At 40.4% G+C, this 15127-nt stretch overlaps 2 protein-coding genes across 2 annotated transcripts; both read right to left on the minus strand.

The window, feature by feature from the left end:
• Positions 1-1368: 1368 nt before the first annotated feature.
• On the minus strand, positions 1369-5962 carry LOC125881521 (solute carrier family 22 member 13-like). Its single transcript, XM_049564629.1, has 9 exons — positions 5588-5962; positions 5303-5406; positions 4434-4588; positions 4127-4298; positions 3892-4012; positions 3711-3805; positions 1869-2083; positions 1665-1773; positions 1369-1567 (listed from the first exon to the last, which is right to left on the minus strand). The coding sequence occupies exons 1-9, from the start codon at positions 5960-5962 to the stop codon at positions 1369-1371; spliced, it is 1545 nt and encodes a 514-aa protein (XP_049420586.1).
• A 1961-nt stretch (positions 5963-7923) lies between these two features.
• On the minus strand, positions 7924-14897 carry LOC125881518 (solute carrier family 22 member 13-like). The gene is made up of 10 exons (XM_049564627.1): positions 14487-14897; positions 14208-14311; positions 12548-12702; positions 10250-10421; positions 10014-10134; positions 9827-9921; positions 9284-9498; positions 9085-9193; positions 8789-8983; positions 7924-8695 (listed from the first exon to the last, which is right to left on the minus strand). The coding sequence occupies exons 1-10, from the start codon at positions 14859-14861 to the stop codon at positions 8623-8625; spliced, it is 1614 nt and encodes a 537-aa protein (XP_049420584.1). The 5' UTR covers positions 14862-14897; the 3' UTR covers positions 7924-8622.
• Between the last annotated feature and the right edge of the window lie 230 nt (positions 14898-15127).

Here is a 15127-nt window from a genome sequence, read left to right on the forward strand (position 1 = left end):
TTAAACTCCCTGTAGACCTACACAATACAAGGATGAATTTTTCAGCTCTACACCCAGTTTGTCATCTGCCTGCTCTCTTCCAAATAATCCAGCCAAGTAATTATCCATTGATTAAATTCAGTTGCACAGTTTGATCCCCCCAAAACTCCACCTAAAACCACCTCGGTGCAACATGTGCCAATTCTGGGCTTTGGGGCTCAAGTAGCCACGGCAAAGTTCGAGCACTCATATTCACCAGCATACAATCGGGGCCCATTGAAAGCAATTCCAGATTAACTTCCTATGCGTAGCCTTCGTTCCACTTTGTCCCGCCGTACTGACGAGCCAGTTTTACCACTGGACCAAAACACCTTTTGGAGAAAAAGCATGCGCGGCAACTTGTTAAAGGCTACAGCGCACAGCTGCAATTAACAACAACACTTTCCTCTTCAACAAGCAGGAATTATCGGCCGATTAATCAGCTATCAGATTTTTCCTGCTCCAAACTGTTGTCGTTTTATTGGCCATTAAAAATCCACCATCGGTCGACCTCTGGTTGAAAGCCTGCAAATACTTGACCAATCACATTACTGAAAGTTGTAAACATGTTGGGCATGCATAATGCAAGCAATAACCTTTTCCTAAACAAACCAAACTCCTGTAGAATCTGCCCAATATTGCTCGATACCCAAACCCAACTCAAGAATGTGATATGGCATTTAAAATGTCTTTGGATTTATGTTCCAATAGGGAAGAACTGCAACAGTTTTTATGGATCAGCCAGTTGTAAAACTTTAAACCAGCAATAAAATGAGTAATATCACAGTTCAAACAAATGCAACTTTACTCAGTTTAACTTTACTTATTTAGCACTTTAGACATTACACTGCAGAAGGTGCTTCATAATACAGACAAGAACAAAATAAAGGGGAAGAAAGGAAGTAATATAAAAATTAAATTTAAATAAAAGGTACAAACAGACAACAAATACCTACTATTACGGCATATAGCTAGACAACCAGAGGAGGTTCCCGAATATGTAGTAAGAAAAAAGTGAGAATAAGTGATGAGTGATGATGAGTGACCGGCCCTATGGATGAGATTGGAGAGATCTCATGCCACAGCATCAGGTTCATTTTTTTTTTAAAAAAAATGTTGTTAGGCAATTAGACATCTCCTGAAGGAGAGGAGACCTCCTGCTCCTCTTTTTGTTTTGCACATAGAGTATATTCGCCTGTAGGCCCAGTCGTTGGTTTTCTGAAATTAAAACAGAAGCAGCATTATAATAGATATAAAGTTAATACTGTATCATTTGTTCTTGAAATCAGATTAGATATTATATTTGCTCTATTACAGTATTTTACATCTGTGTTGGAAGGGTTCATCAACTCACTTGAGCTCAGCGTGGTCCTGCAGTTCAACATTGAGGGTCTCAGGCAGTAGCAAACAGAAACCTGACGTAGCAATGGGGACGCTGCCGTATATCAGCATGGGGATGGTGTGATGGTAGACGCTCAGGAGCCTGATTAGTGGAGCGAGGATGCCCCCCACACGAGCACACATGAAGTTAAGACCTACACCATTCTGCCTGCAAGAACACACAATTGATTTATTTAGGAATCTTGTGCTCGTTGTTAATCATTTATGTCTTTTTATATTCATCGTGGGCACAAAATGGACTTTACCTTAAACTGGTAGGGTACAGTTCTGCAGTATAAACATAGGCTGTGCATAAGGAAGCAGTGGCGAAATATTTCCCCAGTACAGCTATGGCTGTCACCACCCCAGGAAGATCTGATGAGTAAATAATATTTTAAACAAACAATGGCACGTTGAAACCCCTGGAGTGGATATTTAAAGAAATTAAAAGTCTATTCAAAATGCAGTACCTTTTGGGATAGCAAGGACCAAGAGAAAAGCAGCACCCCCGAAAAGCAGAAAGCCTGCCTGACTGATTCTCCGTCCAAAACGCTGAATTAGAAACAAAGTGCTGAGCTGTGCAGGAATTTCCACAGCACCAAAGATGAACTGTGTGAGGTAGATATTCAGGCCGAAACTGCCAACATTCAGGCTCATTCCAAAATACAGAAGACTTGTTGAAAACCTAGTGTCAGAGGTGGGGACATGGAAGTTTCAGTTTACCAACTACTGTAAGAGTGATGGCTGAAATACCCTTACCACTGTCCTGTGTTTTACTGGACATCCAACATGCAGCTGCTGGTTAAAGTACAGACAAAGCCTCCTCATCTATCAGATCATTAATGCTTTATGTTAATGTTGCGATGGTTGTTCATTACCTTAACCTAATCTACTGTATATACAAATGGATGACAAATTAAAGGAAAAACCTGAATAAATGAATGGAGTTCAAATAAACACAAGAAGTTTGTGCTCTAGAAAAGGATCAACACTCAGTGAATAACCTCCTAAGCCCTATGATAAGCTATTATGGCAAGGCTGAGCTATACAGACCAGTGAGCAGTGATAACTAACATGTCTTTGGGGTCATCGGGTGGGAACCTCCTTTCAGCGGTGTTTCGTCTAGTTGGTCCCACGACACCTTCAGGAGGCTAAACAGTGAACTCTGGCGTCCCAAAGACACTCCCCTAATGCCAGGTCTCACTGCTCCCCACACCAACCCAACAACCTCCTTTACCTTACTTACACATGGCTTTCTCAGCCCAAACAGCACTGCCACCTTCAACAAACCCAGGCTCCGTACATGCGAGCTCCAGGTAGAAACAGTGCTGATACTACCTTTCCTAGCACATTCACCATACTGTATTTCACAGACTACATAGCATGACTACAGTATAAGCTAAAGTTAAAGGAGATAGATAAACTCAGAGGATCAGCAAACACACTCACCTTGCAGCATAGTCTCAAACAAAAGGGATTCAAATAGGCCACTCCCACACTTAATAACCTTCCTCTTCCTGGATTTTCTTCTGGGAGGACTAGCTAGTGTATCTCTCCACCTGATCTCAAGGAGTTATGTACCCTGCTTAGTAGGTCCCCCTGCTGGCCCCCAACTGACATTATTTTTTCTCATCCAAATCCACTGACTAGCTCTGGCTGCTTCATCTGACATTTCCCTCACTGTCTTCCTCAAACTCTGTCCCCGTACTCCAAGTTTACCCAGGAGCGAGACAGCTGATCTTGCTATGAAGAAACATGGCAAATTCACTGCATGGTACGACTGAGCAAGTCACATCCAATCGTGCTGTGTGGCATGTATAAAAATCCTAAGCAGGTCCATTAGATTCTGAGTTTTTTAAATTTGATTTTATGATTTTGGACTGACCATTATCAAAACACCAAAATGAGGGAACATCTTTTTGAAGAAACACCTTACTAAGACACTTCATGTTGATTTTTCCTTCAAGAACAGACAATCCAAATACTGGCTTTATACTGGGCCAATTACATTTTTGTGTCAGCCAGTGCCACTAGAAGCCACTAAGTCCTACACACAAGGCCAGACTGAAAAGCAGTTTAACTTCTACATCACTGCAGCAATGTGGGAAGTTAAACCACATGTGATTAGCAAAAACAAGAATTTCAAGAGGTGTTAAGTTGCTTTTGACAACCTTATATAACGACTAAAGAGGTCTATAATATTACATAGATAAACATTGTGTATTTATGTAACGAATATTAGTGAACGCTCATTAACAGATACAGACAGTGGCATTAATCAATCATTGTAACTGAAAGAGAAAAATACACACCAGTTAAAGCCCATGAGCAGAGTACGTTTTCTCAAGTACGATACTCTGAAGATGTCCAACATGTTCTCTCTTCTGCAGGGAACCTCCATCTCTACCTAAACACAATGAAAGTTTTTAGATAACATGATTGAGGAATTGAATCTATTATGCTTAAAAATAAAGTGTGATTGATGCAGCTCACCTTTTCCAGCAAACCTTCAGGTACTGTCCTCCCATTCACGCTGGCTGCCCTTCGGAGCTCCTTTAGCGCCTCCTCCTTCCTGCCGTGCGTCATCAGCCAGCGAGCTGACTCCGGGAGAAACCTGATGGAAATCAGAATCACAAAGTACGATGTAGATGTTATGTTTATAACTTCTCTGGCAATGTTATTGGAGAAAACATGTGTCTAGGATATTTTGCCCCTAGAGGCTGCTGACCAGTAGAATATTCCCACAATTATGAGAAGAGGGCTGAAGAGCACCAGCTGCAGGATCCTCCAGTTGGAGATGAAATAGGCAACACCAGGTAACACCATCAGTCCAACAGGGATGAAAAGCAGGATTGCCATTGTACAAACAGCAGACTTGGAGGGACTGGTCCACTCCACACCTATAAAATTAATAAGCCAGATATCGCAATGGACTTTAGTCATCTATTTTTATCTACTCACCTATTACAACACATTTCATTCGTCTGTCTCTCCTGATTGAATTGTCTTGACTCACAGACAAACAGTGTACCTACCCATCACAGTTGTGTTCATCATAATGACACCTCCTGAACTCCCACAGAAAAATTTCAAGACCATGTAAACATAGATGTTTGGTGAGAGAGCAGTAGTCAGATCTAACAATAGTACGAGAGAGAGGCAGAGTAGGATTGCAAAGCGTCGTCCAAATCTACAAACAGAGGAGAAGGAGCATTTGTTTTAAAGAACACAAAGTGAATCCACATATTTACTGATTGTTATTTACTGTTTGCATTTCACAGAATGGGGTACATTTTTGGGTATGTGTCCCTTCAATAGTTTGTCACAGAAATAATTGTTTTTTCATCTAGCTTTTTTAGATAACAAGATGCAACCATTTTTGGCATTGCTTCATATGTTTCTCCTTGCCCATATATCTTATTTTTAATTTATTTTGCACAGTCTTGCTGGACTTCCTTTTTGTAAATGTAAAACGTTAGGGTGATGGCAAAGCTTTCAACAAAAATAATCTTACTCTTGAACAGAAAGGTCTATCTCTATGTGTTTTTTCCATTACGTCAGTCATTTCAGATGATAATCTGCTGCCAGCTGCAGCGCTCTCCCTCAATTCTAGACCATTAACAAAAATTGTTGTGTTCATTAGTCAACTGGACACGAAAACATGAGAAAATAGTCTGAATTAAAAATGACCAAATTAAACCTTTAAGGTCTGTTTTTTAAGATTATTTTGAGGCATTTTATGGTTTTATTTGAGAGTCAGAAAAGGCAGAAGAGAGAGGGGACGCTGCAGCAAGGACTCAGCTGGTGAGCTACTGGTGCACCCCAACCTTAAAGTCTTACAAAGCCTTAGAACTATTGCATGCATCAGGCAGGTGGTCAAAGCACATGAGTTACTGGTTCTTACCTGTCAGAAATTGCCCCATACGCCAAACCTCCAACCAGAAAACCTGCCATATAGATGGACAGTGACGCCTCAATCAAACCCTTCTGGTCACAAACTAGATCAAACTGAAATTAGAAGAGCACTATGAAACTAAATGGAAGGGATACTAAAAGATCAAATAAAGAGAGCAGGGCCATAGCATTGAATTACAACCTCTATACACAGACCTAAGTGTCTGTGTGAGTAGCATTTTGGAACCTGAGGGTCTTGTGTCAAGTAAAAACCCTGAGGTGTTTGCTTGCTTACCTCTGACATGATGCTTGAAGCACCTATGGGTGTCTCATAGTCCCATCCATCTATACATCTAGTTGTAGTGTTAATCCCATCCTCTTCAATGGTTTCCAAATCCAAATCCACAGGAGTGAACATTTTACAGCTTTCAAATCTTCCATCCTTGTTGACCGGGATGGTGAGATTTCTTCTTCTCTCAACTGTCAGGTTGGGCCCACGCTCCAAGATCCAGTCAGTGTTACAGTGATGTGGAAAGCTCATTCCTGCAAACACCTGACCAAACATGTTAAAAGCAGCAAATATGCTGGGGATGCATAATAAAGCCACTAACCGCTTCTGAAACAAACCCAACTCCCCAACTTCCTTTAGGATCTGCCCAAAGGTGCTCATAATGACATGTAGCGAAATTTGCAGAGGCTCCTCATCAAAGCTCAATGCGAGATATGGATAAGCTCAACTCTGGGTGCCAGGGGTCTAGCACTATATCTCAACTTGCCAATTAATGTTTAAACCAATTCAACCCAACAGTGTGTTATGGCAGTCAAAGTGAACTTTGCTATTGGCTTGGCTGCCCTATCTGCACCTCTTGTGTCTGACATGGCATGACCTCAGTAGCTTTGGCTCTCGTACCAAATTGTAAAAAGCAAAGTAACTATGACTACTTTACTTTTGGTTATAATTTCAGTCCAAATTAAAGTTTGCTTCTTCCAATAATTTGTTCAGCACTGTACCAGTTCTTCATAGGTTCATTTACTAGTTTTCTAAAATTACAGGTCCAGTATTTATATCAACAAAGTCACTTGTGACCTCGGATGACTTTCATCCACAATGTAATTTCTACAGATTCTGTTTGTGGGTTCATGAGATTCAAAGCGACCAGGAACACTGGTAGTCATCCAGGATTCATAGAACTGCAGTTACATCCATAACTTTTGTTCCATTTCATCCTTCCTGACCACAAGAGGCAGTGCTTCAACACTGGATGACTTGTAACTACCTAGTCGTGAGGAATCCTGAATCCAGAAGAGGGAAGAAGGGTAGGATGTCATCTACAGGCTAAAGGAACAGACATGCCCTAATAGCGACCACCTTCAGGGCCACATGAGAAGAAGGAGAGCCATGCCCTGGGCCACCTGAAGCCAGGACAGCACACAAATCAACCAGTTGTCTGTCAGCAATTAACAATTAACAATCCAACGTCACGAGTGACTTTTGTAGTGCAACTGCCCCTGTTATACTAATAATCACAGCACCCTGAGATCTTTCTATGCCTCTTTAACTATTGTTTTGTAACTTTGTTGTGTTTTGTTTTTTCCTTGCGCTCTAAATAAACCAGTGAGTAACTAGAAGTTATTTACATAAACTTTACATTGCATGCACCTCCTCTTTAAAATTTCATGTAACTTGCTACTAACCTTTCCCTCTTTCCCTTGCAGGTACTGGGTTCCTCTCAGGTAAGTGTAGGTTTTTCCCCAAAGTAATATTTCCTTACCCTCAGGTATACAAGCTCAATAGATTATCTGTCACATAAACACATAATCTTAGCAGGTAAGTGATTATAGCTGAAACACACACAAAAACCCAGGTAAGCATGTACGTATAATGTGGTAAAATTTACTTAACAGTTTGAAATAACATACAACTGAAAATGGTTTTTTGTGTTTCCTCTCTTAACAAAACAGGTTTCTTTAAGTTTCTGACATACCAGTCCTTTAAACACACTCAGTCTCTTGAGCTGCACACAAACAACACATTCATAATAACAATGATAAAGTTACTAATATGTGGGCCCACACACTATAATCACCCTTTAATTTATGCTGGCACCAATCCCGCTCCAATAGCAGCATACATCTCTCCCTCACAGCCAAAGGAACTCCGAGCCATGCACAAGGGTCTCAAAGCGCTATCTGGGGGCCTCCGTCAGCTTCCCAGGTTGATAGCCATCCAAACGTCGGTCCAACACTTTCCAAACCTCTTTCTTGAGCTGACATCTTTGGAAATTACAATAAACTTAGAATACAAACTGATGCAGTCTACTTCTTTCTCTCCCTCCCTAGACTGTCTGATTGATGCATGATTATCTTTCCTAATCAAGTGCCCGGATTGTCTCTCAATCACATGATCATTGCATGATACATCACAACAAGGTAATTTAAGCTAATCTTATCCAATGTCCAGTTATGTACATTGGCTTCACCTTTATTCCCCCCTTTTTATTCTTAAATTTTAAACATTATGGATCACAATAAAATAAACATGTTATTAAATATATTTACAGAAAATACATCCACAATACCTTTATAAGAGTAAAAGTATTATTTATTCAAGCATACATCTTCACACTGGGATATAGCTTGTTGACATAAATACTTGACCTGTGCATGTGCAAAAGAACATGTTCAGTGCACTGCCACTGGAGGTCAGCAAGAATGAATGATTTACACTTAATACAGTCTGCAAGTCGTGTGTCTGACATTAACTGGCCTCAGTAGCTTTAGCTTTCATACGTTTTTATTTCAGTCCAAATTAAAGTTTGTGCTCTTCAATAATTTGTTCAACACTGTATCTGTTCCTTGTAGGTCCATTTGCTGGTTTTCTAAAACTAAAAAACGATCATTATCATCATAGAAAATTATTTTAAGTTAATACAGTTGACTTTATATATATATCTATATATATGTTTTCAAATCCAGCATTTATACTAAAAAATAAAATTATGTTCAGTAATTTACAAGTTTGATTTGATTTGATTTGATTTGATTTGATTTTTATTTGTCTCAAACAAGCACAAGCATAAAAACAGGCAGTATATGTAATAGAAAAAAAAAGGCACACTGTGATAACGTGCAAGTTCGAGAAGGGGCTGAAGGAAGCAAAGCTTATCATGTTCAGATGTTCAGCCCCCCCTTACATTGTCATATAAGCACATACATAATCGATAAATCTGTAAAATCTTAAAAAATTTAAAACATTTAGTCTTTAATAATTAAATAATTAACTTTAAGAAGTTAAACACAATTCTGTGAAAAGCAACACGTCCATATAAATCACATCTTTGTGCTCTTTCCTGAATTTTCCTCTTTCGTAACAGATCCCATCTCAGGACCATTCTCAGGTTTTCTGTAATGAAAAACAAAAATATCATTATTTAATTGCTCTTAGTTTTCTATAAGCAGAATAAGCACTCTGCTTCGAAAGAGTTCTTCAACTCACTTGAGTTCAGCGTGGTCCTGCAGTTCAACATTGAGGGTTTCAGGCAGTAGCAAACAGAAACCTGCAGCAGCAATGGGAACAATGCCGTATATCAGCATGGGGATGGTGTGATGGTAGACGCTCAGGAGCCTGATCAGTGGAGCGAGGATGCCCCCCAGACGAGCACACATGGAGTTTAGACCTAAACCATTCTGCCTGCAAGAACGCACAAGTGATTTATCAGGAATCTCATGCTTGTTGTTCATGAGTTTTTGTACATATGTTGTCATTCATAATGGGTCCAAAATGGACATTACCTTAAAATGGTAGGGTACAGTTCTGCAGTATAAACATAGGCTGAGCTGAAAGAGGCGGTGGCTGAATATTTCCCCAGTACAGCTATGGCTGTCACCACCTCAGGCAGATCTGATGAGTAAATAATATTTAAGATAAACAATAGCACATTGAAACCTCTAGAGCAAATAGCAAAGGAACTAAAATACTAAAATGCAGTACCTTTTGGGATAGCAAGGACCAAGAGACATGCAGCACCCCCGAAAAGCAGAAAGCCTGCCTGACTGATTCTCCGTCCAAAGTGCTGAATTAGAAACAAACTGCTGAGCTGTGCAGGAATTTCCACAGCACCAAAGATGAACTGTGTGAGGTAGATATTCAGGCCGAAACTGCCAACATTCAGGCTCAGTCCGTAATACAGCAGACTCGTGGAAAACCTGGTGTCAGAGGTGGGGAGATAGTAGTTTCAGTTTAACAACTGTTGTAAAAGTGACAGCCGAAATATATGGGGTTCCCATTTAAATCAGTCAATCAACACATCCATGATTTTGTAACAATCTAGTTAACAAATTCAGTATCAGTAAATATGGCCTATGCTTTCAAAACCTGCATAACCAGTGGCACTGTTACTTGGCAAAACTCAGTATGCACACAGTGAAGCTGGTATGCATCCACATACTACAAAGATGAAGCCTTAGTAGTAGGTTAGAGACCCCATTCTTCATGCATTAATTATCCTAATTAAAAGAGAAAACAAATACACACCAGTTGTAGCCCATTATGAGAGTACGTCTTCTCAAATATGATATGCGGAAGATGTCCAGCATGCTCTTCTTTTTGCATGTAACCTCCATCTCTATCTAAATACAATAACAAGACATTTTAGATAATAATATGACTGACATTTTTAATCTATTATGCTTAAAAATAAAGTGTGATTGATGCAGCCAACCTGGTCTAGCAAATCTTCTGGTACCCTCCTCCCATTCACTCTGGCTGCCCTTCGGAGCGCCTTTAGTGCCTCCTCCTTCCTGCCGTGCGTCATCAGCCAGCGAGCTGACTCCGGGAGAAACCTGATGGAAATCAGAATCACAAAGTACGATGTAGATGTTATGTTTATAACTTCTCTGGCAATGTTATTGGAGAGAAACATGTATCTAGGATAATTTGCCCCTAGAGGCTGCTGACCAGTAGAGTATTCCCACAATTACAAGTAGAGGGCTGAAGAGCACCAGCTGCAGGATCCTCCAGTTGGAGATCACATAGGCAACGCCAGGTAACACCATCAGCCCAACAGGGACGAAAAACAGGATCGTCATTGTACAAACAGCAGACTTGGAGGGACTGGTCCACTCCACACCTGTAAAAATAATAAGCAAAATATTACACTGGACTGTAGTTATCTATTTTTATAACAACATATCGGCCTATTACTAAACATAGTGCAGCCTATCTGTATAGACTAAGGCTAAGTTCTCATTACAAGCAAATGTGACCAAAATCCGATTTGTTTGCTCTCATGTGTTTGTATTTTTGAATTCATGCTTTTTTCCATGCCTAAACCGTAAAATATCTAAAAGTAATGAACATAGCTCCTGTGACGTAACCCATTGGTTTGTCAAATCCCATTTGAAGCTTCGAGTTTGGCATTTCAGCCATTGCCATCGAGGACTTTTAGAGCCAGAAGTGCCCGTATTTAGGCGAGAGGCTGACTCTGTGGAGGAGCGAGAGGTGGACCTACGCGAGACACTGAAGACAGCATTGGCAGAAAGCTTGTCACTCAAAGTGGCCTGCCTTTGAATATGCATAACTCTAATAAAATGTAAATGGTAAGTTATATAAACATTAGGGCTGTTGATTAACAATTTTTTTTCTTTCAATGGTTAACCGCGATTATTCACACTTTTAATCGCAGGTTTAAAGTTCCATAATTTTGCATTTCAAAGTCCATATTAACAAGGTAAACCAGTTTTTGATTGGGAATAAAAAAAACTGCTTTATGATCTGTCTTTTTTTGGGGGGGACAGAGAATATTTTGGGGGAGACAGCAGGTCAACAGTATATGCTACATAGAAGTGGTATATATCACCTGAAAGCTGGAAACCTAAAGATTAATTTGAGATACAGCTCAGCACTGTGTCAAGTTTTTGTAGTCAAAAATTTGTAATAGATATTGCACGCAAAAAGTGCATAGTTTGTGCCCCAAACTGTATGGGACTAACATAAAGTGGACATGTCTGTGTAGGGGAGACTCATGGTTAACAACAGAACCCATTTTCATTGAGATATCTTGAGGTCAGAGGTCAAGACACCTCTGTGAAAAAGGCCATGTTGTTTTTCTCTCACCAAAATTTAGCCCAAAGTCTGAGCGCTATCTGCCCCCTTCCTGAGAAGCGAGCATAACATGGTTGTTGCAACTGGACTCCTCAGATCTTCTAGTTTCAAATGATAGTATCATCACTGAAGCTTTAAAACTCTGAAAGATAGATGGCAGAGAAAATAGCAGCACGCAATTTAAAAAAAAAAAACACACATTATGTTCATACCTTAATCACATTGTGATTTAATGCGCTATCGCTGACAACCCTAATAAAAATTCACACCCAATACAGTTGTCATGAAGGGAGACCATAACCATTTATTGTACCGGGCTGTAAACATGTTTATTTTAGGTATAAAGTTGAGCGTTTTAACATGGGGGTCTATGGGGATTTACTGTTTTTTTGAGCCAGCCTCAAGTGGCCATTCAAAGAACTGCACTTTTTGGCCCATCAGTGTTGGCTTCATTTTTTTATTTTAGCCCCGAAGTTTGCTGCTTGGTAGTCATGAGCTAATAGAGTTTGACTGCCAGATGCTTTCTGATGGAGAGAGCCTGCTTACATGCCATGACATGAGACGGTGACAGAGAATGTACCCCTGGACATCCTAAGGTTTGGAAGAACTGTTCCTCTGGGAAACCTTCCACACTGCGGCCCTACCACTCCTGACTCCTCTCCTGACTACCCCCACACCTCTCTCCCCACAAAACTATCAGCAATCTCTACTTGTGGACCAAAATCCCCATTTGTACAACAGCCCATTATCTCGAACACAAACGTCTATCACCATTTCTTCAAAGATATTATGCAGAATGACGTGGTAGGGCCTTCCTGCTATAGTGAACATCGGGAGACACTGGTAAGTCATCCATTTTTCCCCAAATGCCTGTTTCGCAAAAGTCATGCTGTGAGGTGTCTTAGGGCAGAGATCTGTTCACACTGATGTCAGATATCGGTCACTTCAAACATAAATGTGAACAGTAGAAAGATTGGATCTGGGGAAATAATCGGAATTCAACATTAAGCCCTGTAATGTAACGTAGCCTAATTTACCGTCTTACTGATGCAGTTTTATGCTGCCATTACTGTAGAGATAGAGCTGAACTGATCCATTTTCAATTCTTCACTTCTACTCCTGTTTTTACTCACAGACGAACAGTGTACCTACCCATCACAGATGTGTTCATCATAATGACACCTCCTGAAGTCCCACAGAAAAATTTCAAGACCATGTAAACATAGATGTTTGGGGAGAAAGCAGCACCCACACCAAACAACAGTAGGAGAAAGAGGGAGAGTAGGATTGCAGGGCGTCGCCCGAACCTACAAACAGAGGAGAAAGAGCATTTGTTTTGTTTTAAAGAACACAAAGTGAATCCCCATATATACTGCTTGTCATTTACTCTTTGCTGTCATAGAAAAGGGTACATCTTTGAGTAGATGTCCCATCAATGGTTTGCCACAGAAATAACTGCTTTTGCATCTAGCTCTTTTAGATGGCAAGATGCAACCATTTTGGCTTCATTATTGGTTGATCCCTCTGTATGTTTCTATTTGATCATATATCTTTTTCTTTTTTCTTTTTTTTTGCAAACTCTTGCACTGACTTCCTATTTGTAAATGCAAAACCTTTTATTGAGACTCTGAGGACATGTTTCTTCCATTTGGTGATAGCCATAACATAAATTGTACTGTAAAAACACAACACCCTTTAAAACCCTTTAATGACAACTTGGATATTTCTCAATATGGACCCTATTTCCCCATGTTCTCCTCACTGACTAATGGGAGCAACTATTTTTGCAATTGATCTAGTATTGGGTGAGCAATGGGCAGCAGTAGCTCAGTCCATAGGGACTTGGGTTGGGAACCAGAGGGTTGCCAGTTGGCCCTGTACGGACCAAGTATGAAGTGTGAACTGGTAGCTGGAGAGGTGGCAGTTCACCTCCTGAGCAAGGCATTGAACCCCAACTGCTCAGGGCGCCTGTGCATGAGTAGCCCCTCACTCTGACCTCTCTCAGTTTAATGCATTTGTAGGTCCTGTTTGTGCGTGTTTGCATTTAGAGCCTGTGAGAGTGAAAAAACTGAACTGATAAATGATATCTTCTTCAGTACTGCAGCAGTGTATGGCGGCAAAATAGACTGCAACCATTAGGGGCAATCTGTGCAATCTTAGTTTACGTCCACTAGAAATGCCTATTTTGCCACTGACAAGTCAGATTGTAATGCAGTTTCTGACAACATTATGGAAAGGATCCTTACAGAGATAGACCTTTTTCTTAAAGAGTAAGATCCATTTTGTTCAACCAGAAACAGCCCTGAAATCACTATCGCCAAATCCAGCAGACCACATTTCAATTAACAGTAATTTTAGTGTGTTTAGAGCTGATGAGTTTACATCTGACTGGGTGAATTAAATGTTTATTTTAACTAAACCATTGTTGGTGATTGTTGAAACAGCGGAAAGACAAAGGAAGACATTATTTGTGGTTTCTGTTGACTTTGAATGTAATGTGTTGTATTTCTTTTTATTTAAATAACAATCTGAGCCTGTCAGCGGCAAAAACATGCTCTTTTAGTGGACATAATTTGACGGTGCCCAATTTGACCATGAACATTACATTGCAGGCTGCTTCATCGCTGCAAGCTACAGTGTGTTTGCTCAATACTGGACCAGTTTTTAAAAAAGGTTGTCTCCATTAATCACTTGGACGCAAAAACATGGGAAAATAGAATCAAGGTTAAAAACAGATAAATTACCCTTTAAGCCTTACACAGTATTAGAACTTTCATGTGCATTGAACAGGTGGAGGTGCATGTGTTGTCACCTGTCAGAAATTGCCCCATACACCAGCGCTCCAACCAGAAAACCTGTCATGTAAATGGACTGGGATGCCTCAATCAAGCCACTCTTGTCACAAACCAGATCAAACTGAAATTAGAAAAGGATTGTGAAGCTCAAGGGAAAGGGAGAGATCAAAGACAGAGAGCAGGACCGCAGCAAGTAATTGCAGTCTTGATACACAAAACTGAGAGACCATGTGAGCAACAATTAGGACCCTGAGGGTCTTGAGTCTAGTAGGGACCCTGTGATGTTGCCTCCTTACCTCTGATGAAAGGCTAGAAGCACCTATGGGTGCCTCATAGTCCCATCCATCTATACATCCAGTTGTAGTGTTAATCCCATATGCTTCAATAGTTTCCAAATCCAAATCCACAGGTGTGAACATTTTACAGCTTTCATACTTCCCATCCTTGTTGACCGGGATAGTGAGATTTCTTTGTCTTTCATCTGTCAGGTTTGGCCCACGCTCCAAGATCCAGTCGCTGTTACAGTGATGTGGAAAGCTCATTCCCGTAAACACCTGGCTAATCACATCGAAAGCAGCAAACATGCTGGGGATGCATAATGCAGCCAATAACCGTTTCTGAAACAAACCAAAGTCCCCGACCTCCTTCAGGATCTGCCCGAAGCTGCTCATATTGACATGTAGCTAAATTTATAGTGGTTCCTCATCAAGAACTTAGCTCTAAATACCATGACTTTGGCAGTCTGCATATCATCCTGCCTATTAATATTTAATCCATTGCAACCTAAAAGTGAAAGAGTGGCACTCACAGTTCCTTCAACCTTATCTTTCAGTCATTTTTTTTATCATACCAGTTGGTAAACTTTGAACAAAGTGTCAATAACTCAGCTCTGATCAGTTCAACTTTATCTAAACAGTATAGTATTCGGAAAACTACA

Source organism: Epinephelus fuscoguttatus, linkage group LG21 (genome assembly GCF_011397635.1).
Source record: "Epinephelus fuscoguttatus linkage group LG21, E.fuscoguttatus.final_Chr_v1".
NCBI classification, from domain to species: domain Eukaryota; kingdom Metazoa; phylum Chordata; class Actinopteri; order Perciformes; family Serranidae; genus Epinephelus; species Epinephelus fuscoguttatus.